Genomic DNA, 27,921 nt, shown 5'->3' on the forward strand with positions numbered 1-27,921 from the left:
CCCCTTCCCAGCCGCGCTCTGGCTCCCCAGGCCTTCCTCTCAACCTCCCAGATCTCTGGCACTAGTATCAGCAGAGGAAGGAGCAAGGATGAAGGCGAGCAGATTAAAACAATGGGGAAGGGAAGAAGACAGAGTAGGCAAAGTACCTTGTGACCTTAAAATAACGAGCCAGTTTTCCTGTGTGTCTGGTGAACTGTCTTTAAAGACAATTCCAAAAAAGAAACTATAAAAAAATGTTTAGAATAAAAGCAACATCCTTCAGCTAAGAGCTTGCCCTACGAAGTTTGCTATTTTGAAGCTCAGTTCACATCTGAATTTAACTGAAACGCAGGTTTCAGTACATTCGGAAGGTGAGGAATGGGGATGAGGTAAGGATTAGTCTTACTGTTTGAAAATCATTGTTTATAACTCATATTACAATCTTTTGAAATGATAAAAGAAGTAGTGGTCCCCTTGCTCCCATCTGTTATATAATCAGATCTTCTTGGTTGAGATGGAAATAAATTTCCAATTTTGTTTATTCCAGGTAAACTCTGCTATGTGCCTCTAGACGTTTCAAAATTTTTCAGTTTTTTAGTGAAACAACATAGTGAAGGAGCAAAGAGTGAAAACATCAATGTAAGTAAGATTTCTAAAATAGCTATGGTACACAGAATTTAAATGTTCACATCCTAATCCCTAGAAGCTGTGAGTATGTTACCTTACTTGGCAAAAGAAACAATGCAATTGTGAGTAAGGATTGAGATGTGAAGATTATTCTGGATTATCTGGGTGGACTCAATGAAATCACAAACTTCTCTTGAAAAAGGAGGCAAGAAGGTCCAAGCCAGAGAGATAAAACATGAGATTTAGAAGCAATTGATGTACTTTGAAGAGGGAGGAAGGAGCTGTGAGCCAAGAAATGCAGGCAGCCTCTAGAATCTGGGAAAGGAAAGGAAACAGAATCTCCCCAGGGCCTCCAGAAGGATTTTAGCCTAGACCCCTCAGACTTCTGACTTCCAGAACTGTAAGATAATAAATTTGTGTTGCCTTAGGCCACTAATTTTGTGGTGATTTATTACAGCCATGATTTATGCAGCGTATGCCACAACCCCCTGCAATTACTTTCTCTCCAATTATAGTTTCCATCCTCATATTTATTTGTCATAATTTCATTGCCAATAACAGGAACTGCTAATGATATAAACTCCATCATATGAGGAAAGCAAAACATATCTGTACATATAAAGACAACCATACCAGAAAGTAAGGCTGTCTGTTTCTGTTTATCACATTCACTCAACTAATAATTGAATAAAGAAGTGACCAAAACCAATAAAATTCCTCCCCAGATTGAACTTAAATCCTAATGGAAGAGTAAGCAGTGCAAGTTCATTTGATGATAACTTTTCTTGGTAAATGTCGATACTGACTGATACCGAAAAATTAAACCAAGTGTCTTTTTGTAAACCCACTGCCAAATTCATGAAACCTTTATTACCATAAAATATGTTTTTCCTGAGGCATTAATGTAAAACTTCTAGGGGTTCTTCAGGACCTGACATCTCATTTATTTCATACCAGCTTTCTCAAATTTTATGGGATAATAATCACTTTCTAAAGTGATTAAAGGTACTCAGATGAATATTATGGGCTTCCTTGGTAGCTCAGTTGGTAAAGAATCTGCTTGCAATGCAGGAGATCCTGGTTCGATTCCAGACTCAAGAAGATCCCCTGGAGAAGGGATAGGGTACTCCAATATTTTGGGGCTTCCCTGGTGTCTCAGACAGTAAAGAATCTGCCTGCAATGCGGGAGACTTGGGTTTGATCCCTGGGTTGTGAAGATTCCCAGGAAGAGAGCATGATAGCCCACTCCAGTATTCTGGCCTGGAGAATCCAATGGGCAGAGAAGCCTGCTGGGCTACAGCCCATGGGTTCACAGAGTCAGACATGACTGAGCAACTAAGCTCAAGTGAATGTTACAGCTTCTGTCCCTAAGATCCACCTTGAGCCTAAATGCCATATTCTGACCAACATCCCAGAATAACCCAGGACTTTTAAGACTCACATGGGCTCCAAAATGTCTGTATGAGAGGGTCTATAATGTCTTTGAAATTGTGGCTGAGACTTTTCTTAAAGCTGTGTTTCACTGGCAAGCACACTGTTCATTTGGGGAGTAGTAATATAGATTCAGGGTAGAATTCAAAAGTTTCCTCTAAGATACTCACTGGCACTGCCACTACAAGACAGATAACTAAGAGAGCTGAAGATCTAGTCACTGCCTTGGGCAACTTGGGAGAAGGTCTGGTCCAGATGAAGGGAAGGTTGAGCTAACCAAGTTCTGTTTATGTGCTGCCATTGTGTTCCTTGGGAGTAGAGCAACTCCCAACAAAATACAGAAGTTTAATTTTCATATCTCTGTAACTGAAGAAATTAACCAATAACTGTCTCAAGTGACTATGAAAGTGCAAGTGTTGTCCAACTCTTTGTGACCCCATGGACTGTAGCCTGCCAGGCTTCTCTGTCCATGGACTTCTCCAGGCAAGAATACTGGAGTAGGTAGCCACTCCCTTCTCCAGGGGATCTTCCCAGCCCAGGGATTGAACCCGGGTCTCTGGCATTGCAGACAGATATTTTTACCATCTGAGCCAGTAGGGAAGTGACTCTAAATGGTATTTAATGAAACTGCACAGTTTCATATTATCTATGTTTTTGCCCAACAAAATCAAACTCCAAGTATGAAGTAAGTTTATATGCAAAAACAGATTTAAAACAGAGACATCCTTCATTTCTTTCTTTCCCTTACCCCTTATATTCAACAGCAAAATTTTATCTCCAAAATATCACCTGTTTAGTCTATTTATTTTCATTTTAAAATTTCATTTTAAAATTATAATCCTAGTTCAAGCCACCATCATGTTTCACTTGGACCTTAAGTGATCTCTTGCCTCTCTACAATCCATTCTTTAAGCACAGCTATGGTAATAATACTTTTGATTTCACTGAAAAAAATTAAAAATCAGTAAATATTAAATCAAAGAATTTTAACAGCAAATACCAGTATACTCACCACCAGGAATTAGTAAGTTATTAATATTTTGTCCTTACAGATATGAATGATATTACAAATATGATAGAAATAGATATTAGATGTATGGTGATGTTTCTTTGTTTCTTCCTTTAGCCCTGTAGCCCTAAATCATCATCTTAAATTTAGTGCTTATCCTTCAAGGCTGTTTTTATACTTTTACTCCATATGAGTGTGTGTAAACAAAATATAGAATTATTTTGTGTGCTTAACAAATCTACATAAAAGCTATCATTACACACCTTTATTTTTTCAATCAAACATTACTTTTAAAAAAGCTATCCATGTTGATTCTTACAAATCTTATTTATTCATTTTAATTGCTATTTATTTTATTCCAGTGTATTAAAAAACCACAACCTACTCTTTACACTTTTGCTACCAACTGGTGTTTAGGTTGCTCTGTATTTTTCTCTATTATAATACCCCAGTTAACATTCCGCTATGTGACACTTTATGCTCATGCTTATGACTTTAATTACCTAGGTATAGAATTGCTAGATTATAAGGTGTTACATTTTCAGTTAGTTCTTTCTAAAGTGGTTGTGCTCATTTACAGCCCCATCAGTCATCTCCTGGACTTGGTATTTTCAGACTTTAACTATTTTCAGATTGTTGTTTTAGTGGGATTTCCATGATGACTAGTGAGATCGAGTATCTTTTCACACAACTGCTGCTGCTGCTGCTACTAAGTCGCTTCAGTCGTGGCCGACTCTGTGCAACCCCAGAGAAGGCAGCCCACCAGGCTCCCCTGTCCCTGGGATTCTCCAGGCAAGAACGCTGGAGTGGGTCACCATTTCCTTCTCCAATGCATGAAAGTGAAAGTGAAGTTGCTCAGTTGTGTCGTGACCCCATGGACTGCAGCCTACCAGGCTCCTCCACCCATGGGATTTTCCAGGCAAGAGTACTGCATTAATTTTTCTTCTGTGAATTATCTGTTCATATTCATTGTCTACTACTGTTTTGAATCCTAATTATTTACATCACATATATAGTTTATTTACATATATATATATATTTCCCTAAAAACTTCTCTCAGGATATGCCTTATCTTTTCACTTTGTATAAGATGTTATTCATCATTCAGAAATTTTATTTGAGGTAATACGTTTAAAATATAAATTAGATCACAATCTTCTCCTCTGCTTAAAACCTCTAGTGACCTCCCTCTGCTAAACATTTTGCCTGGACACACAAATCTGTTTTTCAGGATCTTGAGGAAGCCTTTTCTGATCATTCAATTGAACTCCACCCCCAACACTCTACTTACATTAGCCTGTTTTATTCTGTTAACAGCACTTACAATGTTATCTCTTTATGATATATTCTTAAGTATTTAATTCTCTGCCACCTCTACTCTAACCCACCTAGAATTTGAGCTCCATAACAGACGGAACTTTGTGTTTTTAATTGTGGTACACACCTGTGCTTTGAACAATGCTAGTAGGCACTTGGATTTTTATTAAGAAAATGAAACAATGACCTTACTATAATTCTGTATAATTTGCAGTATATATTGGTCTATAAAATAATGTGGACCCATTCATTCTTAATAATGCCCAGAATAATGCTTTGTATATGGTAGGTTCTGAACAGATATTTTTTAACAAATGGATTGTTTTTGTCATTATAAAATTCTGAATTGAAAAACATATGCTCAAAAAATGGTACCAGTGAACCTATTTGCCGGGAAGGAATGGAGATATAGACATAGAGAGTGGACTTGCGGACACAGTGGGGAAGGAAAGGGTGGGGCAAATTGAGAAAGTAGCATTGACATATATACACTGCCATGTATAAAGCAGATATCCAGGGGAAAGCTGCCGTATAGCCCAGGGAGACCAGCCTGGTGCTCTGTAACAACCTTAAAGGGCGGGATGATGGGGGCTGGGCGGAGGCTCAAGAGGAAGGGATATATATATATATATGTATAGTTATGACTGATTTGTGATGTTGTATGGCAGAAACCACACAACATTGTAAAGCAATCATCTCCCAACTAAAAAATGTTTAAAGGGGTAAGAAAAAACTTATGCTCAGTGTTAGTATTAAAAAAAAAAAAGTGTTGTATAGTGAAGAAAACTAGGTAAACCACAACAAAGGAAAGTCCTTTGTTAGGGTTTCCTTCTTTTGAGATACACTACATATCATAGAAGCCCTACAACCAGACTTAGATCAGCTAAAAGACTGGGTTATTACTATAACAGCCTTTCCAGGAGAAGAAAGGGTTACACCATTGGGTTGGCTAAAAAGTACATTCGAATTTTTCCATACCATCTTATGGAAAAATTCAGATGAACTTCTTGGTCAATCCAGTATAAAGGAAATTTGTTTCAGAACAATGGGGAACACGTATAGAATAGTGGTTAAGAGCATGAGTTCTGGAGGTAGACAAATCTGGGTTTTAATCATGGGTCTGCCACTTGTTAGGGTAACCCAGGACCACCAACCTTCTCTAATTCTCAGTTTTAGCAACTGCAAAATAAGGGAAACAATGTCTTCCTTATAGAATATATTAATAGATGAAATGAACTAATACAGTCAAGCATCTGCACAGTGCCTGCTGTGAAAGTGCTCAATAGATAGTAAGAGCTAATATTGTTCAATGGAAGTTATTATATATTCTCACATGTTATATAATGGAAATAAGGAGATTTTTAACTTTTAATGACTTTATAAGACTGCAGTCTTGTTATAATGTACTAGGGAATACTTTTCCACTGTAAGAACAAATTGCCTTAGATGATTTACTTCCTATCTTGACTTCTAGTTTTCAATGATGAATTATTATAGATTTGTGCAAATTTCAAGTATTATTGATTAAACTGCAGCATGCCAGGCTTCCCTGTCCATCACCAACTCCCAGAGCTTACTCAAACTCATGTCCATCGAGTCAGTGATGCCATCCAACCATCTCATCTTCTGTCGTCCCCTTCTCCTCCTGCCTTCAATCTTTCCCAGCATCAGGGTCTTTTCTAATGAGTGAGTTCTTCACATCAGGTGGCTTCAAAGTATTGGAGTTTCAGCGTCAGTGTCAATGAATATTCAGGACTGATTTCCTTTAGGATGGACTGGCTGGATCTCCTTGCAGTCCAGGGGACTCTCAAGAGTCTTCTCCAATACTACAGTTTAAAAGCATCAATTCTTCGGTGCTCAGGTTTCTTTATAGTCCAACTCTCACATCCATACATGACTACTGGAAAAACCATAGCTTTGACTAGACGGACCTTTGTTGGCAAAGTAATGTCTCTTGCTTTTTAATATGTACTTATGTATATGTTATCTTATTCAATTTTCCACAACCGTAAAAGACAGGAATTTCCATTCCCATTTTACAAAGAAATATTATATAAAGTCCAAGATCTCAGAGCATGTCATAGATTTTCAATGAGCTTACAGGAAGTAAATAAGAGAATGAATAATTTAAGCACAAGTCATGCATGGAAAACAAGTAGTTTATTATACATTTCTAATGTAGAAATTGCTTCCCTAGTGGCTCAGTGGTAAAGAGTCCACCTGCAATGCAGGAGACTTGCAGGAAACACAGGTTCAGTCCCTGGGTTGGGGAGATCCCCTGGAGAAGAAAATGACAGCCCACTCCCAGGTATTATTACTTGGGAAATCCCATGGACAGAGGAACCTGGAAGGTTACAGTCCATGGGGTCACAAAAGAATCGGACAAGACTTAGTGACTAAGGAGCAATAACAAAGGATGGAAATGCATAATGAATTTCTTGTTCATACAGAAAGGTCAATTATTGTTTAATTTTCATTGAAATATTTAGGTAAGTTTTCAGTGATAGGATGAGAATTGAGTTGGGCTTCGAAGTGTGAGTAGAGAATAGATAAATGGACATGGGGAGGAAGATATTTCAGGTGGAGGCAACTAGAGGCAGTCACTTAAGCAGGCAGGAACATGGTTGTCAAGTGGATTGGAGCATTTTACTAGAAGCCTTTCAATTATATCTAAAACAAACAAACAAAAAAGACAACACATACAAACTGCAGTATATGTCAGACTAATTTTGTGGCTCAAAGCTATTATTTAACTTTCTACAATATAACAACAAACATGGGAACATCATCAGATAAATCATTAAGTGAAAAATGTAAAAGCAAGCAGACTTTGATGCAGATAAGGTGCTAAAATTTCCTAGGACGGCACACATAGTGAGTGGCAGACCTGGGGTATGAACAGATGTTTCTGGTTTCTGCGTTCTACCTATGTGATTTGATTCCTCATTTACAAGTGGGGAACTGAAGTCTGGAGAGGTTACGTTACATAAAATTTATTAGTGTTAATTTATTGGAGTTTTCTGTTCTGATTTCTCTAAAAGTACAGATAGAATAATGGAATATAAAATATGAATAGAACACAACTAATAAGCTCTGTCATACAGAAAAGGAGTCAAAAGCAGAGGAGCAGATTAGGAAGATAATTCTGTTTGATTTGCATTGAATTTGAGTTGTTGCTAGATAAGCTTTGAATGTCCAGGGCACCCTTCTTTAAAAAGTTCTCCAAATTATAGGAAGAACCACTTGGGGTTTTTACAGATCTTGTACAACTGTTTGTATATATGTTTGTTTATTCTAATCCCAAAGATTCTCTTTACCCTCCAGTTATGCAATCAAATTGTGAATCTCCCGTTTGACAGTTGGGTATTAGATGTGTGCATTTCCTTGGCTTAGTAGTTTAAACTACCCTCTAACCATTACTCTCTTTGAAGATTTAGACTTAAAAGAAGAGATACAGTACTTCTTAGTCACTCCCACCCTGTGAGATATGCCTGCTTGTACCTTCACTCCCTTCTTTTCAGTTCAGTGGAAATCTGATGAAGACCAGACCTAGAGCTTATCCAAACCTAGAGCTGATAAAGAAAGACAATGTTACTGTGAAAGAATATTATATATCCCACCCCTAACTTTTCGCAGGGATAGAGTAAGAATCTTTCACCCTTTACAGGAACATGTCACCCACTTAATTTGACTTAATGTTATATTTCTTAAAAACTATAAAATCAGATCTGTATAGTACTTTTAAAAGTTGACAAATTTCTCAGTAAAATATATGTAAATATTTTCCAGAATGTTCTCATCTTACACACAACAATAATGCAAGAAACAAGAAAACTAAAGTGGTAAGAAATTAAGATAGTACTCTCATTCCCTAAGTTTCTCAGGGTGTTGAGAAAGCAAGCTAATAAGAATACTTCAATTGTTTTGTTTCAGATTTCATCTTCATGTTATCTTTTGTCATTAGCTCACTTGGCCATGAATTAATCAGGCCCTTTTCCTGTTGGTCTTTAGGAAAGAGGTCTTATAGTTTAAGTTTTTACCTTTTTGACCAGTTTCCTATTTAGCTAAATTTCATCTTTCTATCATATTTTTAAAGTAAGTGTGCAAATTTAGTATATAATTTTTTTTTACTTATTATATACCTACTATGCAGAGAACTCATGTTTCCTCATGGCAATTACTAAAGGAAATTTTCAAAATGCTATCTAACATCTATTAGTGTTCTTCCTATTAATAGGAGCACTCTGATAAACTTATCAAGATTCAGTCGCTTAGCAGTAGCATTTCTGTGCTTGTTGTATTAGGTAACTCTAGCCCAACAAGTTTTCCAGCTTCTGAAATTTTGTGGTTTCTGCCTTCTCTCCCATTTTCTTTGGCAGGTTGGTTTTACATCCTTAAAGAATTCATTGACTCTATTTTAATGATTTTGAGAGGGAGTAGTAGTTACTATATGTGACCATCTCACTGTCTTTAAACTGGAAGTTCAGTTTCAATTCTATTTGCCTATTGACATTTTTTGTTTAATATTTTGAGGAGAATAGGTTACCCAACGTTTCTTGTTTCTAAAAGAGGCAATCAAGGCATAAGCCACACTTGAGTAAACCATTGCATTTGGGAATAAATTAAAACAGAAGTATACATGAGTTATTTATGATAGTTCCTTTTTCTTATGATCACTTAAAATTATGTGCACAGTTCTTATATTAATTATTTCATCTTTTAAATTAATCACTAAGATACATTATTTCAAGCCTCATACAAATGGCTATTAATTTCCTTTCTGAAGCTTTAACAATATTAATAGTAATATTTATTTTGTACATACCCCATCTCAGGCACCTTGCTAAGTATTGCATATACATTATCATATAGTCTTTATAACAACCTCATAAGGTGAGTACTTTCAAACTGCTGTTACAGATAAAGAAGCAGAGATTAAATATCCTGTGTAATATGCTAGTAAATGGTGGGCTTAGGCCTTTATGGTTCTTTTCCTGATTTTGAAATGCTATGCTATACTAGGGAGAACCTTACCTGTTCAACTTAGAGACAGTCTAGTTTGGTTATATCCACCATAGCATGAATTGTGTATGGGTCTGTAGGTATTATTAATATGTATCTGCATTTTCAATTAAATGTATATACATGATTAAGTGAATTTCTTTTTATTAAATAAACTTCCTGCTTATAGACTTTCTGTCCTTTAAGCCAGGTTAAAGTCTTGACAAATAACATCAATTAATATTATTAACTTAATATGGTGCTAGAATGCCAATTTCAGAAGTCATTTCAAATATGGACTTCCGCTTTGCTGCATCTACTGCGAGAATGAAGACCATTCTCAGCAATCAGACTGTCGACATCCCAGAAAATGTCGACATTAACTTGAAGGGATGGACAGTTATTGTGAAGGGCCCCAGAGGCACCCTATGGACGGACTTCAATCACATCAATGTAGAACTCAGTCTCCTTGGAAAGAAAAAGAAGAGGCTCCGTGTTGACAAATGGTGGGGAAACAGAAAGGAACTGGCCACTGTTCGCACAATCTGTAGTCACGTACAGAACATGATCAAGGGTGTTACACTGGGCTTCCGTTACAAGATGAGGTCGGTGTATGCCCACTTCCCCATCAACGTTGTTATTCAGGAGAATGGTTCTCTTGTGGAAATCCGAAATTTTGGGGGTGAAAAATACATACGCAGGGTTCGAATGAGGCCAGGGATTGCCTGTTCAGTATCTCAAGCCCAGAAAGATGAGTTGATTCTTGAAGGAAATGACATTGAACTTGTGTCAAATTCAGCTGCTTTGATTCAGCAAGCCACCACAGTTAAAAACAAGGATATCAGAAAATTTTTGGATGGTATCTATGTATCTGAAAAAGGAACAGTTCAGCAGGCTGATGAATAAGATCTCAGTGATCCTGCTACAGAAACAACAAGATAGCAGATGGTTCTGTGGGCTCAGTTGTGATCCTTTAAAGAGACAATAAAAACTCTTGATTTGAAAAAAAAAAAAAACAAATATGGACTTTCCAGTGTCAAGAAGTTTATAGCACAGACAGACTCTGTGTCTGCCTTTTATAGAATATTTTGCCAAATTCAAGAGAAAAAAACTCTTACTGAAAAAAATGGTTTCTATTTTGAGTTGTTTTGTTAAATTCCTCTTTACAATTTTTTTGTTTGTTTCTGTATCTAACAAGAAGGACCATGATTGCTATCTCAGTGGATGGGTGTGGCTGAAGAGAAGATACACAATCTAAGGTTAATTTGTTCTCTTTCTCCATCTCTTTGCCACTTCACTGAAGTGGTTAAGAGAACGCTTTAAAGACAAAGGGAAATTTTATTATAAAGGCCCCTGGGGGGAATGGCTTACCGGGCTATGAGTTTAGAATGTTCCGGGAACAGTGAGGAGGCCATTGTACCAAGTGCAGAGGCCAAGGGGAGGCTCCGATAAAGCTGGAGAGGTTGGCAGGATGGCTCCTGCAGGGCAGTGCAGGCCACGCCAAGAGTTCACAATACAGAGCTGATGAGTAGCCATGAGTCACAACATGCAGAGCCCCTCATGGGGCCAATGCTAGGCACAAGAGAGTATCTCATAACCCCACCATCTCATAACCCTTACTATAACCCTCAAGGGGGCAAAAGCGGAGATTTGGGCCTGAACCTCTAGCAGATTTGCAGGCAGTTTTAGAAGTCAAAGAATTACTGTTTAGTTATTTTACAGTGAGATGCCTATATTCCTGACTGACCTGGTGGGGGATAAATTCAGTTTCATGTATGGACACATACATGTTGTCATTATAAATATTATGTGCAAAAAACAGCCTCTTCAGAAACCTTCTCTTGGACACTTCACCCATCAGTGCTAACAGCACAGAATTGAATAAACTTCTGCTTATGTAGAAACTAGTTAAACTACCTTTATTTGATTTTCTAAGATATCAAAATATAAAGTTCTCCAAACTGGAATGTCTCCTAAATAGAGTTGAAAGGCTTTGTAAATTTCATGTTTCAACTCTATAAATCTTTGTAAAAGTAGCTGCTGGAGATACGTATGCATTATTCATAGTATAAGAAAAAGATGGGCAGACAGTTTTCTACAAGGAAGCATGGTAGATTTATTTCATGCACTGGAGAAGGAAATGGCAACCCACTCCAGTGTTCTTGCCTGGAGAATCCCAGGGATGGCAGAGCCTCGTGGGCTGCCGTCTATGGGGTTGCACAGAGTTGGACACGACTGAAGTGATTTAGCAGCAGCAGCAGCAGCAGCAAAGTCAATTCAGTTTTCTCTATAGTTGTCACAAGGGATGGTGGTTGTTTTGAAACCTGTAAAAAGTGTGAATTATATCTGATTATGATAAGAGCTGTCATCATTTTCAGCCATTATGCTGGATTCTTTACACAAATTAAATGTTATTTCAAAAGAGAGTGCCCTTCTACCTTCACCCATTTAACATATGAGGAAACTAAACTTCAAAGAACTGAGTTAGCCAGGGTAAAATAGCCAGTTGTGTGGGATCTATGTAATTCTTAAGTTGGCAGTTCTGAAGCCCTGTACTTCTTGCTTTTCTACCAGCTCCTTCAAAGCTGGCTTCTATAGTGTATATCTGGACTGAATCAGAGACAATTTGGTAACTATCAACCAATTTACTATCAACCATCTAAGGACATTTGCAATGGTTTTGTTTTGAATGGTCAAGTTGTTCTCTAAAATGTGGGCCCTTCTGTATTCATTTACCAAAATTTCATTTAGTTATCTGTGAGTGAAGCCCTGTGCTAAATATTGGATATACAAGGATGACTAAGACCTGGTCCTTGCTGCTGAAGAATTCATAGCCTAGAAGGGAAACAAGAATTGTAAACCAGAGTGACAATACTCTGTTAGAGTCATTGCAAAGAGCCCTCTTCCTGCCTCTAATAGTCATGTCTTTCACACTCCTCTACTCATTCTTCTTCCTCCATCGACTCCTTATGGTCCAGGCTGCTCTGCATGCCAGGTTAGCTCTTCAGTCCCCAGGGCAATACTCAGATTCCTCTCATAAGTTTCATACTATTGTATCCACTCACAGCAAACTAAGCATCTATTTGGACTTGGCTATCGAGGGATTGGGGGCAGGAGGAGAAGGGGACGACAGAGGATGAGATGGCTGGGTGGCATCACCAACTCGATGCACATGAGTTTGGGTAAACTCCGGGAGTTGGTGATGGTGGACAGGGAGGCCTGGCATGCTGCAATTCATGGGGTCGCAAAGAGTCGGACATGACTGAGCGACTGAACTGAACTGATCCCATGCCCAGTCCAAGCCAATGTATCTATAATAGAATTTCATATTGAATTTTTTGTATTTCCCCACAGAAGAGCTTCATGCCCTGTGGCCCTTTCCTAGTGAGTTCTACCATATCCATTCATCATACAAAGCAGCAACCTTGGATTTATCCTCCCTCTGTGTGAACCCCAGTCATTAAAATTAATATTTATATCACTGTAACACTTGTCATTCTTTCTACCTCTGAAGTGATTATAGCCTTAATTAAGACTTAGAATCTTTAAATAACATATTACAATAGTCATCTATCATGAGTTTTCCTGACTTTAATCTCTACAAATGTAACATGTCTATTGGTCTCAGAGTGATCCTCCTAAAATGAAAATGCCACTTAATCATGATATTCTTTGATTTAAAATCTTTTCTTTCCCATTGTTATAGACCTTACTAGGATATTTTAAACCTGGACCCAGTTTGCTTAATGCTCATTGTCTCAGGCTATGCCCTTTCTCACACTTATTTCAGCCTTGCTCATTACATTTACCATAACACAGTGAGAAAGGCAATGCCAAAGAATGTTCAAACTACCATACAATTGTGCTCATTTCACATGCTAGCAAGGTAATGCTCAAAATCCTTCAAGCTAGGCTTCAACAGTATGTGAACCAAGAACTTCCAGATGTACAAGCTAGATTTAGAAAAGGCAGAAGAACCAGAGATCAAATTGCCAACATAAGTTGGATCATAAAAAAAAAAAAAACAAAAAAAACGAGAATTCCAGAAAAACGTCTACTTCTGCTTCATTGACTACGCTGAAGCCTTTGACTGTGTGGATCACAACAAACTGTGTAAAATATTCTTAAAGAGATGGGAATACCATGTCACATTACCTGCCTCATGAGAAACCTGTACGCAGGTCAAGAAGCAACGGTTAGGACCGGACTTAGAACAATGGACTGGTTCCAAATTGGGAAAGGAGTATGTCAAGGCTATATATTGTCACCCTGCTTATTTAACTTATATGCAGAGTATATCATGTGAGATGCCCAGGTGGATGAAGCTCAAGCTGGAATCATGATTTCAGGGAGAAATATCAGCAACCTCAAATATGCAGATGACACCACCCTTATGGCAGAAAGCAGAGTATGAATAAAGAGCCTTTTGATGAAAGTGAAAGAGGAGAGTAAAAAAAGCTGACTTAAAACTTAACATTCAAAAAATTAAGATCATGGCAACTGGTCCCGTCACTTCATGGCAAATAGATGGGGAAAAAATGGAAACAGTGACAGACTTTATTTTCTTGGGCTCCAAAATCACTGCAGATGGTGACTGCAGCCATGAAATTAAAAGACACTTGCTCCTTTTAAGAAAAGCTAAGACAAACTTAGACAGCATATTAAGAAACAGAGACACAATTTGCCAACAAAGATCTGTATGATCAAAGCAATGGTTTTTCCATTAGTCATATATGGATGTGAGTGTTGGACCATAAAGAAGGGTGAGCATTGAAGAATTGATCCTTTTGAAATGTGGTACTGGAAAAGACTCTTGAGAGTCCCTTGGACATCAAGGAGATCAAAGCAGTTAATCCTAAAGGAAAACAAGCCTGAATATTCATTGGAAGGACTGATGCTGAAGCTGACGCTCTAATACTTGAGCCACCTGATGTGAAGAGTTGACTCATTGGAAAAGACTCTGATGCTGGGAAAGATTGAGGGCAAGAGGAGAAGGGGGCAACAGAGGATGAGATAATTGGATGGCATCATTGACTCAATGACATGAGTCTGAGCAAACTCCAGAAGATAGTGAAAGACAGGGAAACCTGGTGTGCTATAGTCCATGGGGTCGCACAGAGTTGGACACAACTTGGCAACTGAACAACAACAACAACATGGTATACTGTTTCATATCGTCATGTTTGGGCTCAGGCTACTGGTCTGTTTGTCAGAAATGCCTGTTTTTCCCTCCTGCCTGCCATTGTCATGGTTCACCTGGTAAACACTTCAGGTTTCAGTACATAATTCAAGATTTCCTTTTTCTATATGGCCCTTTTGGGGTAGCTCCTGCTAAGTTGCTTCAGTCGTGTCCAACTCTGTGCAACCCCATAGATGGCAGTTTTGGGGTAGAGCCATGGGTAAATAAGTAACTGTGAAGACTAGAGAATAAGTCTACTGTGATAATTTCAAAAGTTACCACAATATTAAAGACTTCACAACAAGAAATATTATCAGAGATAAAGATAGATATTAATGAAAGATAAATGAGTCAATTTACAAAGACACATAACAATCTTAAATATGAATGAAACTAACAACCTTTAAAATATATGAAGAAAAATTGATGGAATTGAAAGCATGAATACAAATCCATAATTATAGTTGGAACCTTTAACCCTCTGCTTTTAGAAACTAGTGTAACAGGTAGAAAATCAATGAGTGGGGATGGAGAGGAGCTAAACAACATTATGAACCAACTGGACCTAAGTGTAGTTTTTGGAACACTCCAGCCACCAGTAGAATACATATTCTTTTCAAGCGCACATTAAAAGAGCTGAGGCCCTGCCTATGGGGCTTGTAGTCTATCTAGAAAGATGCCATGTGTGCCAAGGAAATATCAGGAGAAGAAAAAAAAGCATGAGAATTAGTGCCTTGAGGGGTAAAGGATCCCAAACAGACTATGACAACTTTTACTGCCAGTACCACCCTTCAGTATTTAACTACACAATGTCTAATTTTTACTTAACTTTTCCTGTTTTGAGGCATTGTCACTATGCTGGGATTATGTAATTGTGAGCTTCAAAAGCAGAGACCACATTGTCTATATCTGTGTCTCTTCCTACAACAGTTAGCACAGCGCTTGCCATTTAGATGCTAAAAAAAAAAAAAAGATTTAGAGTAAGTGGGGTTCAGAGAGGGTCAGGTATTTTCCATGGCCATCAACTCTGCTCCAGACCAAAGTGGGTGTTGCCACTTTAACTGTGGTGTCTGGGCTGAAGACCAAGACTTAATTGTAGATGACCGTTCCTTTTCTGCTAGCCACTGCTAGGTACAGTGGGTTCACAAAGAGAGTTCACAAAAGTCCTTGAGAAGCCAGACGTGATGGCTGTGGTGCTTCAGTGCCCCCAGCCCTGCAAAAGGCAGAATGCCAGGGCTGCACTGCGGGAAGCTGACAGTCCACTCTGTTTGCTCACCTGCCACAGGCTGAAGTTCACCTGCATTCTGTTGCATATTTGCCAGTGGATGTTTTAAGGGACATCCTACTGCCCTGGGTCAACTATCTCAAGGATTTTCCCCCAATTATATTCATTTGTGCATATAGATTCATTAGTTTTTTAAAGCTGAAAGTATAGAAAATTATAAAGAAAATAAAGATCGGTTTTTCAATAATCCAGAAATAGTAACTTATAACATTTTCTGTGTTATATGTATATGTATGTATGATAGATAAATATACATGTATAGAGAGTGTGTGCATGTGTGTAAATGTCATGCTGTCTGATCTGTTTTTTCTCCCAAATACACCATGAAAGTGAAAGTGAAAGTTGCTCAGTTGTGTCCCACTCTCTGCAACCCCATGGACTATACAGTCCATGGAATTCTCCAGGCCAGGGTACTAGAGTGGGTAGCCTTTCCCTTCTCTAGGGGATCTTCTCAACCCAGGGATCAAAACCAGGAATCAAACCCAGGTCTCCCGCATTGCAGGCAGATTCTTCACCAGCTGAGCCATAAGGGAAGCCCATAATATCCCATAAGCATCCTTTACTCTTTCCATGTCAGTATGCTTCCATCACAACATTTTGACATTTGCCTGGTATTTCACTGCTTACCATAATTTATATTAAAAAATCCATTTTTTGGCTGCTTAGAATATTTCCATGTTTTGATATTTTTAACAGTTTATTTGTGGCTGCACTGGGTCTTCATTACTGTATATGGACTTTCTCTATTGAGTGTAGGATATTGTCTAGTTGTGTGCAGGCTTCTCATTGTGGTGGCTTCTCTTGTTGCAGAGCATGGGCTCTAGAGCGCAGGCTCAGTAGTTGTGGTACACAGTTGTTTCGCAGAATGTGGAATCTTCCCGGACCAAAGATCGAACCCATGTCCCCTGCATTGGCGTGCAGTTTCTTAACCACTAGACCACCAAGGAAGCCTCAGATTTTTATTATTATCAACAATACTTCAGACATAAATTTTGGGGCACAAATTTGCTTTGGGCTTGCATTATATTGTAAAAGTGGACATTTTGGGCCAGAGAATATGCATCTAAGACTTTTGCTACATATTTGTGATAGTGGCCTCTAGACATGCAGTACTAACACAGTAGGAACATTGTGTAAGTTATTTCCCATACCTCATCACATTTTTAATTTATCCATTGCTACTTTTGTTAATCCATCTCAAAGACTTTTACTGTTTTCTGTAGATGTTTTTTCACATATTAAGTACAAAAAGGAGAGATGGAAAAATGAAACATTAGCTAAGTGCCTCATTTCTTTGCTTATTTTGCTTGCTTGTGTATTGGTTTGGTTTTCTCTCTTGTTCTGCTATAATGGTGTCTGGAAAACTCACACATAGCCAGCTTGACTAGTGAGGAAGGCCCTTTCCCTTCCCTAGAGCATGGCAGTGGGGTGCCCACAGATTCTGATATTACTTCCTGCTATTTTGGAAGCACAGTGATAAATGTCCACATTTGGGATTCCCTGGTGGCTCAGTGGTAAAGAATCTGCCTGCCAATGCAGGAGACATTGGTTTGATCCCTGATCTGGGAAGATCGCACATGCTGTGGAGCAACTAAGTCCACGCACCACAACTACTGACCCTGTGTTCTAGAGTGCAGGAGCCGCAAGTGCTGAAGCCCGGCTTCCCTAGAGCCTGTGCTCTGCAATAAGAAAAGCCACCCCAATGAGGAGGCTGCTGCTGCTGCTGCTGCTAAGTCGCTTCAGTCGTGTCCAACTCTGTGCAACCCCACAGACGGCAGCCCACCAGACTCCCCCATCCCTGGGATTCTCCAGGCAAGAACACTGGAGTGGGTTGCCATTTCCTTCTCCAATGTATGAAAGTGAAAAGTGAAAGTGAAGTTGCTCAGTCGTGTCTGACTCTTAGCGACTGCATGGACTGCAGCCCGCCAGGCTCCTCCGTCCATGGGATTTTTCCAGGCAAGAGTACTGGAGTGGGGTGCCATTGCCTTCTCCGAATGAGGAGGCAGGGCACCGCAACTAGAAAGGAGCCATTGCTCTCCACAACTAGAGAAAAGCCCGCATGACAAGGAAGACCCACAACAGCCAAAAATAAATAAATAAAATTTTTAAATGTCTGCATTTATCAGTGTCATCAAACTTTTCCATTACCTGTCAAGTTTCAAATTCTTTCCTAAGGCCTGACTTCTTTCCTAAATACCTGGGTTGGTGTTTGTGATGTTGACTACATTTCTCTTTATCTACTTTTTTGCACATTGTGGTCTACAGATGAGCTGTGAAAAAGAGAGCCATATATGAAACTTTGAGAAAAATTGGAAACCAAGAGACCAGGATTCTAATACTCCCTTTGGAAGTACTTCTAATACTCCCTCTGCTACCCACAGATGCGCAGGTTACTTAGCCTTAGTTGGAGCTTGCTTCCTCATTGCCAGTAACTCTATATTGCAGTCCAGGGGTGGTGTGGTGGTTGTGGATGGAGAAGAAACCTATAGAAAGCCCTTATTAAATATGTACTTGTGCCAGATACTATGTTATCTCATGAATTAGACATTATTTACTTCCATTTTAAAGATGAGGAATCTGAGGTTCAGAGATATGAGTTAAATTTGCGATCTAGGTTTGCCTGACTCCAAAGACTTTTCAAGGTATGAGTATATAAACAATGATGGGAGTCTTTTGATTCATGTGTTAGTTCATTAAGTATTTATTCAAGACCTACTATGACTTACCAGGCACTGTGCTCAGATCTAGGAATTCAGTGGTGAATCAATTAGATATGTTTCCTGCCTCATGAAGGTATCTGTCAGCTGAGGGGAAAAGAGACATCAAAAAGAAGAAGACACAAGTATATGATTACCAGTGGTGATTAGTACTGTGAAAACAAAGGAGAGGATTATGGGAAGGAATAACAGGGGAGACCTGATTCAGATTGAACAGGTCAGGGAAGACCTTTCTGAAACTGAGACCCAGAAGATAACTAGGTATTAATTAGGCCAGAATGGGAAGAGCGTTTCAATGTTTCTGGGTGGGTGGAACTGCTGAAGGATAGAAAGCTGACCCAGCTGGTCCCCAGCAAGGCTCCTCAGGGTATGGAGATACCCTGATGATGGCCGCAGCCAGCGTTCAAGAGAAGGGTTGTGGCCATGTCCAAGTATGTGGTATTTCCTTAATACGTTATGTATTGGGGAAAGTCCTGTCCAGACATGGAAATGGCCTCTCCCTTCCCTTGGAAATTCTGGCATGCCATCCAGTTTTGCAACTTCCCAACCTGTTGCCAATCAGCTTTGCTGACCTATTGGCCCCACACTTGGTCGTGAAGCTCATACTGTTGTTCCTCAATTGGTTCACTGTGTTCTAATACCTGTAAGGCAGAAAACTGGGTCACAGCATGTCTGCGAACTTTTGTTCACAAGTTATCTTCACTTTACACCTGGAATTTACACACCAAAGGTTCAGACATCCCAGAGAAAAGTTGCTTCACATTTTAACTAGCTGTATAATCATAGACTCAAGAAACCCAGCTTGCTTATTATATGGAATCAATATTCTGGACAACAGGGAAAATGATTACATGCAATAATATTTCTGGATCCTGGAAGATGAAATTAAACTACATAGTTCTTTTGGATAATGAAAAAATAAACTGAGCAACATTTCTGGATTACAGAGAGAAGAGTGAAAATGAGTCACCCATTCTAGATATTGGAGGAAAGAACATGACTGACAGCCCTAGGTAAGAGGAGATCATTCTAGATGATGGGGACGGATGAAGCTGATCAGAGACAGGCAGCCCAGGTAAGGACACAAGGTAGCAACACCTTCAGCCCTCAAGAACCAGCAAACAGGAAGGAGCAAGAGCGATGACAGCTTCCGTGTGTGCCCATCAAGCACAAACAGGGGAAGCTGTGCCTGGGAGGAAGGTGCGCTGGGATTTGTTTGTTTCCAAGGCCTTCCTTCCACCGCTGCTCCATATGGCTTGGGGCCAGGGGGCCTCACAAAGTCTCAGATACCATGTGCTTAAATCACTTTTGTGACCCTCCCACCCCTTAGGTTTTCACAGTGACAAAGATACACAGTTAGCATCTTCTTTGAACTGCCCAGATGAAAGGACCTAGGAATCAGCATGGAGATGCTGAGAGGGATAATTTAGTCACTGAGACTATGAGATGTTACCATCAGAAGGGGAATTAGTCATATCCAGTCTAAATGCTTCACTTGCATAGTTGAGGAAACCGAGGCCTAGAGATGGGGAGGTGAATGGTCCAAGGCCTCACAGGCAGATCATGGCAGACCTGGGACTAGTACCCAGAACCCCTGACTCCTAGAATGCTTCGTTAGGATGCCAGACTTGAAGCCATCTCAGAGAAGTAGAGACTAGACTTCTGGAGGAAGCTTTTAGAGACGGAATGGAAAGACGAAAGGAAATATGTTAACACAATTAACAAAAGTCTCCTATGAATTAGACACAGTGCTGGATGTTTCTGTGTATTTTCAAACCTCATTTAATCCTCTCAAAAATTCCCCTTGATGGAGATATTATTGCTATTTTATAGCTACTGAAGCTGAGACTCAAAGTTTCAGTAATTTGTCTCAGGTTACATGTGGCTGAGCCAGTGTTTGAACCCAGGTCTATTGAAAACACAGCCTGAGCTTCTCTAGCTGCCTGGAAACATCAATCGATTCTCAAGATCATCACTGAGGTGATAAAACCCAAGACAGAAATCCGGCAAGACTAGCAGCATCTGCCGTTTCCTGTGGTGAGTAGGAAAAAGAGCAGAGACCTCTTTCCTAGGGCATAAAGGCAGGGTGATGACTAAGGTATGGGCTCTCCGTGCTAAATTCAGAATTCATATTTTCGTGATATTGTCATCTGCATAAATTTAGGGTCTCTGATCTTGTTGTAGATATGGTTACCCCAGTGGTTATTTTCTTTTTGGTTTGTGTACTCTCTCTGCTCTTATAAATAATATTTTTATCCCCACCTAAAACTTACACTATTTGGTTTTTACACAGGTTATTTAAAAAATCTTGAATATAATTTGCTTCTGAAAGTAAGTTGGCCAGTAACCATGAAATCCCTCCTAGTTATTACTGAAATCCTTCTCTGCCAGTTCTTTAAGAAATTAGATCATCTCTAGATGAGTTGTTAATAAAAAAATTAATGCCAGTAGCATAGATATCTTCGGGCTCTTGGCCAAAAAAGAAGCCATCTGTGTAAAAGAAAACAGGCTAACAATTTTGGACTCTGGTCTCTGTGGCCACATTGAGCGTTGACCTCACTGTTAATTAACACACATTAATTGTTTTGGGCGGGGGATTGTGTTCTCTCATCACGAAAACGTCTTTTCCCCATTCAAACCACGTGGGGTTAAAACAAGAAAACAAAAGCCAAAACTGCTCCCCACACCCAAAAGCCCCTTCTATCAGGGCTCCCAAGTAGACCCGTGAGAGCTGTTAGAGGGCTGAGAGGGGCCAGTCATCAGCACATACCATACATAGGTGGAGGGCTTGTTATTCTCAGTTTCCCGCCTCAGAGAGGATACCCCTATTGTTTTTGAAAGTGCTGACCAGGACCCACACTTCCAACTAAAATTCCTCTACCCCTGCAGCAGCAGCAGCAGCAGCAGCAGCCATAGATAAGTGTTTTGATGAATTGCAAGATGGACAGGGCTTACCATGCCCCCAGCCCTGCTGATACCAAACGCCTTTAAGATACAGCCTTTCCCATCCTAATCTACAAAGGAAACAGGAAAAAGGAACTTAAAACTCCCTGTGCTCAGACAGAAATGAGACTGTGACTGCCCGCTTCTGTACTGTTCCTTCTTGCTTCTGACTTGTAAACAAGACCTAGTAGGACAGGCGAATGGAAAGTCACAAACCTCTGGGTGTTTGAAAGGATCCTTGGGACCTCATGCATGTCCGCGGAAACTGGATGGAGAGATTTGGGGAAGCATGGATTCTTTAGCCGGCTTAGTTCTCTGCGGAGTCAGCTTGCTCCTTTCTGGTAAGGTTTGGCTTTATTATTTAAAAAAAAAAAATTTTTTTTAACAGTTAGTGACTCTGGGCTCTCTCACCAACGCCTATTGCTGGTTAACAAGGGGCAGCTGTGACACGGACTGTTTCTCTGTGAGTCTCCATTCAGTATATGGAAGGATTCACCTAGAAAGTCCTTGTTGTGTGAACTGATCTTTCTAGTTTCTCTTCTGGATTATTGCCCCCTGTGTCACCACAGATGCTGTGGGGACTGACCAGGTCACTTTATTTGAAGAGACATATTTACTGTGGGACATTATTTTACTGCTCCTCATTCTAGCTTGTTTCCTTATTCTATACAAAAAAAAAAAAAAAAGAAGAAACTTGGCTTTACCTGTTTCAGAGAAAATCTTCAGTCACTGAAAAAAAAGTCAAATTTATGCTGAGAATGATGGGGACCCATTTAAGGCACTATAGAGTGTCATTTTAAAAATGAGAACAAAATTGCTTTTCTATAAAGTTTTCGTATTTGCATCCTATTTTATTCAAAGTGGTCAAATGCTAGGCTTTTGGGTTTTTTTTTTTTGCTATAGTTGGGGTCAGGGAGATAAGGGTTAGCTAATTTGTGTTTTATTTCAAAAACTATTTGGCATATAGTGATTTGTAAAGTCTTCACTGGCCCAGTGAAATGAAAGTTTAGGCAATTACCCAGATCACTGGCATCAGGAGTGTATTGAAACCTATTGTGGGTTTAAGGAATGGTTGGCCTGAGTATAGATTTAAGGTGTTTGTTGCTCAGATTCTCTGGATGGTGGCGTGGCTCGTACTTCACTTACCCTGTGGGACACCTATGAAAGTGGTATCAAATCATGAGATAAAGATCACAATGTAATGGCCATCAATCTCTCCCCTTCGGTTTGAAAGCGTTAGAATTATTATAATGAAAATAGAAATGAATTTGGGAAAATTTACTGAACTTAATGATGTGGACTATGTTATATTAGGTATACTTGGATCAAATTTTACTAACTGCTATACTATTTTATATTTTTCATATGTTTCCAATATTATTAACTATTCAGAAATTAATCCAATAATATAACAGAATTGCATGGAAAGTAGTTTGTTTATAGCTCTTGAGTTTGTTGTCAGTAATCAATATATTGAGGATATAGTAATATTTTAAGACTGAGTAACAGAAACTGCTGGGAAATGAAAGATTATCTGAGATAGATTCAGTATTTATGTAGAAATTGTTTATATTCATATGGAAATAATGTTGATTTCTCCAACAATATGCATGTTTAAGCCAAATAATTGTCATAATTTCATTCTCGATTTGCTTTTTTTTCTGTGTGACATCTATCAGTGACCTTGAAATCTGGAACTGCTTCTTTATCAGGGATTATAGTAATGCAAAGACCAGGGGTATATAGTGGCTCTGAAATACTTCTTTAGGTTAACTACTACACACACACACACACACACACACACACACACACACACACACACACACACACACACACACACACACACACAAAGACACACTCTCTGTTTTAATTCTTTTCCCCCCATAGTGACTATGTTATGGCACTTTGCAATATAGGCTTAGAAAAGCTGTCATAAAATCAAACAAAGCAGAAACTAACACAACATTGTAAAGCAACTATACCCCAGTTTTGTTTTAAAGTACTTTTAAACAAACACACACATGCAAAAAAGTTATGTGGCAAAACAGTTACTCTGTGTCTAAACCTTAGTTTTCTTGAAAGTACAGTGCTAACTTCAGCAGGCTGAGACTCAAGGAGAGGGGTTTCATGCTCTTGTTGAAAATGAAGGTTAACACCAGTAACGTGGGTTTCTGGAGTAGATCTGCTGTGCTAAATCCTAACTTACATTTTCCATCTAAGCCTCCATGAATATGAACACTGAAGGCTTAAGAGTTGCAACAGCAAGAATCCAGTATAATTATGTCTACAGGCATGGGATCCCATTCTTCAAACCAAACTCCACTGGTGAACTACAGTAATGGAGTGAGAGGCTCATGACTTACAGACTTCTCTCTCTAGTTCAGTGAGTTGTTCCTCATTCCCTACTTCTGAACAGAAGCAACTAACAGAATGTCACATTTGCCTCAGTGAAGGTGACTCTGGGTGGTAGATGCTAATGCATAAGAGGATGTATGTAACTTTTAGAAGACTTCTATCAAATCCACCTAGATTCTGGTAGATTTCCCTCCCAATGGAGGATCATGGCCAGTACCAGCTTACAAACAAGTTCTCAGAAATATACTAGATTTCCCCTTCTGTCCCATTCTCACCAAACCAGGCTACTCTCTGTAAAGCATTGTATAGAAAGAAAACCAATGAAACAAATCACTCTCTGTGCTTTATCATAATATGTCCTCTGTGATCAACATGATCCAATGGAAAGTCTCTATAGCCTGTCTTCTTGCCTCTTTCCTATCTCATTTGACATTTTGAGTAACAAACTGGGTTCAGAGATAGTGAGTATCTTGTCTGGAGTGGCGGAGGAGATTCAGTTCTAAGATCAGGGAGATGGTCACAGATGGAACCTCCTGATTAGGGTTGGTCTTAGAAGGCTAGTAGCAAGCCTGAGTAATCAAGGGTAGAGGTGTGGAAGCTAGGATCAGAGGCACACCTGGGAATTATTCTCAGAGGGAGGCTCTTTGCCCTCTCCCCAGATTCTCTCCTAAACACTGTCTTTGGGAGGTCTCAGCCTCTCCCTTTCAGTCCTACCCTGGGAGAACTTCCTTTGAGAGTTTGGTTCTTTTAAAACATCTCTCCTGGAGAGAGGGACTTGTCCAGTTCATCTCAGAAGACTATGCTATATATCCTCCAGGGATTCAGATGGGTGAGCTCCAGGTTTTTCTGACATTAATTCATCTCCTGGAACTTTATTCCTAAAAAAATGTGTGTGATTGTGTCACCAATTTATTCCCTATAGATGGTTTGTTGGTTAGAGCACCGAATCAGGGTTCAAATAGATTTGTCTAGGCTGGAACACAGCCAGAAGATACCACTTCAAAATAGATAAACGTCAAGTTATGCATTGGGGTTCAATAAATAGATTATGTTCAGTGTCAGATCTGGTGTGTTGAGAGTTCTATGGGTGACATCTAAGTTTTGGTGATACACAAAATTTACAGGAGCCAACACGTGCTTTACTTGCTAAAATGGTAATACATAGCTGTAACTATTTGCTTAGTAAAAATATAAGGTCTGACTTAGAGATGGCAATTGCTTCAATCTACTGCTCAAAGCGGACCCATTAAACACTGGTGACATTAAGAAATTTGACAGCAAACAGTAATCAAGCAGAAGGATAAGTGCTTTAAACACTTGGTCATATGAGCACATTTAGTCAGGAGAGAAGAGATGAAGGAGCAGTATTTTTATGGGTTTCCATTTAGATGACACATAGATCAGTGCTGTATTTCTCCAGGTCTGGGATGCAGGGATTGAGGGAGCTGCACAAAAGATAGAGTTTGACTTTATTGACAGAAACTTTCTAAAAGCCGGATCACCGTCCCCCTGAGGAGTGAGTTCCCACTCTGAGGAGGGATCAGATTGGGTGATGGATAGATTTTAGGAATGTGGAAAGAGGATCCTTTTCGTTTCACTATCTGTGGCTTCTGATTGATGACTTAGGAGGTAGGTAAAGGTTCCAAAGAGCCACCAAGATCTTTGCTCACTGAAATCAAACTGGGTGTGTTTTCTGAATGTGGGCCCAGCTACTCTCACTTTACACTGAATTGTAACTCGATCAACTTGGCTTAGGAGAAAAAAAAGCACATGCCCTTGGGCTGTGATGACTTCTTGAAGCCACTGCTCTGAGACTGAGGTGGAGCTCATCAAGAAGGCAGGAGAAGGAATCTGGAGTATGGATTGTGAGGTTACACACTTGGTTGTTGTTGTTTAGTCACTAAGTCATGTCCAACTCTTTTGTGACCCCATGGACTATAGCCCACCAGGCTCCTCTGTCCATGAGATTTCCCAGGCAAGAACACTGTGGTGGGTTGCCGTTTCCTTCTCCAGGGGTCCTTCCCAACCCAGAGATGGAGCCCAGGTCTCCTGCATTATCAGGCAGTTTATTTACTACTGAGCCAACAGGGACTCTCTTACACACCTGGAGTTAAGCTCAAATTGAGTGACCATGGACCAGTTATTTGACTGCTCTAATACACAGTTTTCTCATCTTTTACAGTTGAGAATACTTTTGACCCCTAGAGTCATTATAAACATCAAGTGTGATAATGCATATGCATTAGTTGGCCAGTAAGAACTCTCTAGCAAGTGAAGCTAGTATAATTGAAAGAGAACTGTTGCTCTGAGGACCACTGTGCTTGTTTAAGACCAGTCTAATCTTTTCCAGGTGGAGAGGGGTCACTTACTACTCATAGAAGCAGTCTCCTTCTAAAAGCCTTCAATATTAGCTGGTTCCTCAAATTTCATACTGCTCTCCCAGTACGAAGCCAGAACACTGGGCCTACTTTCCAGTGCTTTCTCTCACCTATCCCATTCATGGTTGTTCCACTTCAGCCATGTCCTTCTCCACAATTGATGTATATTTTCCTCTTGGCTCTTGTTCATGCTGTTCTATCCATTTGGAAAAGACATCCTCCATGCTTGCTCTGCAAACAAAATTCAACTCAATTTGCCTAGGCCAATTCTTCATGAAGTTCTAATTCTGAGTTCCCTTACCACACAGGCTGTGTCTTTGAACTCTGGGCACATGGATTTAGCCCAGTTAACCTTTAACATCTTGAAAAAGGGTATTATTTCTTTACTATTCTCTGTAGTGCTTGGAGTTTAATATGCCACAGTAAGAAACTTTTGGTATGCCACAGCAGACCTGAAAAAAAGAGAGAAAACGTTTGTTGTTATATGAAGAGTTTTTAAACATTGAAATAATAATAACAGTAATAATCAATTTCATATATGTATTGAAAGTAGTAATCACTCATATCTTAAAACGTTGGCTTATGTTAAATATTTCATGTAAATAAGGCCAAAAGAAAATCCCTTTCTTCTCTCAGGTGTGAAACATGAAAGGTATAGTGGGTTTGAAAGTGGGTTTAGCAAGAGCTTTACCTAATACTATGTATTGTATGATTGCTGAATGTTACTTAAAAGATATGCATAGTTTTTATTTAATAGATATTTATTGGGTTATTGCCTGCCCATATTCATTCATTCACTCAACTATCATTTCAGTCAGTGAAGACACACTGAGGACTTGCTTTGTACCAAGTATTGTATTGGATACCAGGAATGCAAAAAAAGGATGAATCATTTTTTTCCCCTTGCTAAACTCACTTTTTGGTAGGAAAGATAAATAAAGGAGAATAAATTATAAGATGCTATGATAAATAATATAATTATTGTTGTTGTTCAGTTGTTAAGTCGTATCTGACTCTTTGCAACCGCATGAACTGCAGCATGCCAGGCTTCCCTGTCCTTCACTATCTCCTGAAGTTTGCCCATACTCATGTCCATTGAGTCGGTGATGCCATCCAACCATCTCATCCACTGTCACCCCCTTCTCCTCTTGCCCTCAATCTTCCCCAGCATCAGGGGTATATAAAAGTCTAGCTTTTTAAGAGCTGTAAAAATACTTATTGGATTCAGTAATTTAAAAGTCCAATTCTAAAATCCAAATTAAACATCAGTGACTAAAAACATATAATGCTAACTTCATTAATTGCTAAATTTATATGAATATAATTTAATATTGAAAATCTGTAGGTTAGATTTTCCTCACTTTCCCAGAACTCCTAAATAATAATGAATATTGCCCAAAATTATGGCTGATGTAGTTATGAGTTATTCGTGGCCAAATGATTTTAAAACAAAGTAGATAAAAAGGAAAAGGGAAGAAAGAATTTCCCATCAGAAGGAGCACAGGGTGTGAAACAGCAGGGCAAGCTCAGGGAAGTTGAGTAAGGCTAGAATGTAGGAGGGGGTGGTGAATTAAGGTTGAGTTCAGATCAGGAAGGGCCTCACTGGCCATATTAAGTCATTTGTACCTTTTTTTCTGTACGTGTGGAAATTTAGTATGGTGGTTGCTCTATTGTATCTGATTTATGTCTTGGAAAATTCA

At 39.3% G+C, this 27,921-nt stretch overlaps 2 protein-coding genes across 7 annotated transcripts in view; both read left to right on the forward strand.

Annotated features, from left to right (window-relative positions):
• Window positions 1–27,685, forward strand: LOC101110567 (large ribosomal subunit protein uL6-like). 3 transcript variants are annotated; one of them, XM_060411022.1, is made up of 4 exons: window positions 1–368; window positions 527–618; window positions 3,679–20,582; window positions 21,438–27,685. In XM_060411022.1, the coding sequence occupies exon 3, from the start codon at window positions 9,632–9,634 to the stop codon at window positions 10,268–10,270; it is 639 nt and encodes a 212-aa protein (XP_060267005.1). In that variant the 5' UTR covers window positions 1–368; window positions 527–618; window positions 3,679–9,631; the 3' UTR covers window positions 10,271–20,582; window positions 21,438–27,685. The 3 variants fall into 3 exon arrangements, with proteins under 3 accessions (XP_060267005.1, XP_060267004.1, XP_060267003.1); XM_060411021.1 differs by having other exon boundaries at window positions 1–618; XM_060411020.1 differs by having other exon boundaries at window positions 1–20,582.
• The window catches only part of TEK (TEK receptor tyrosine kinase), a 99,054-nt gene continuing 92,746 nt past the window's right edge, over window positions 21,614–27,921 (forward strand). For all 4 annotated transcript variants that reach the window (XM_060411016.1, XM_027964593.2, XM_060411017.1 and 1 more), the window contains exon 1: window positions 21,614–21,829. In XM_060411016.1, the coding sequence (XP_060266999.1) occupies window positions 21,778–21,829 (52 nt within the window). In that variant the 5' untranslated portion in view covers window positions 21,614–21,777. The remainder of the gene's footprint in view (window positions 21,830–27,921) is intronic.

Source organism: Ovis aries, chromosome 2 (assembly GCF_016772045.2).
Source record: "Ovis aries strain OAR_USU_Benz2616 breed Rambouillet chromosome 2, ARS-UI_Ramb_v3.0, whole genome shotgun sequence".
Taxonomy (NCBI): Eukaryota; Metazoa; Chordata; class Mammalia; order Artiodactyla; family Bovidae; genus Ovis; species Ovis aries.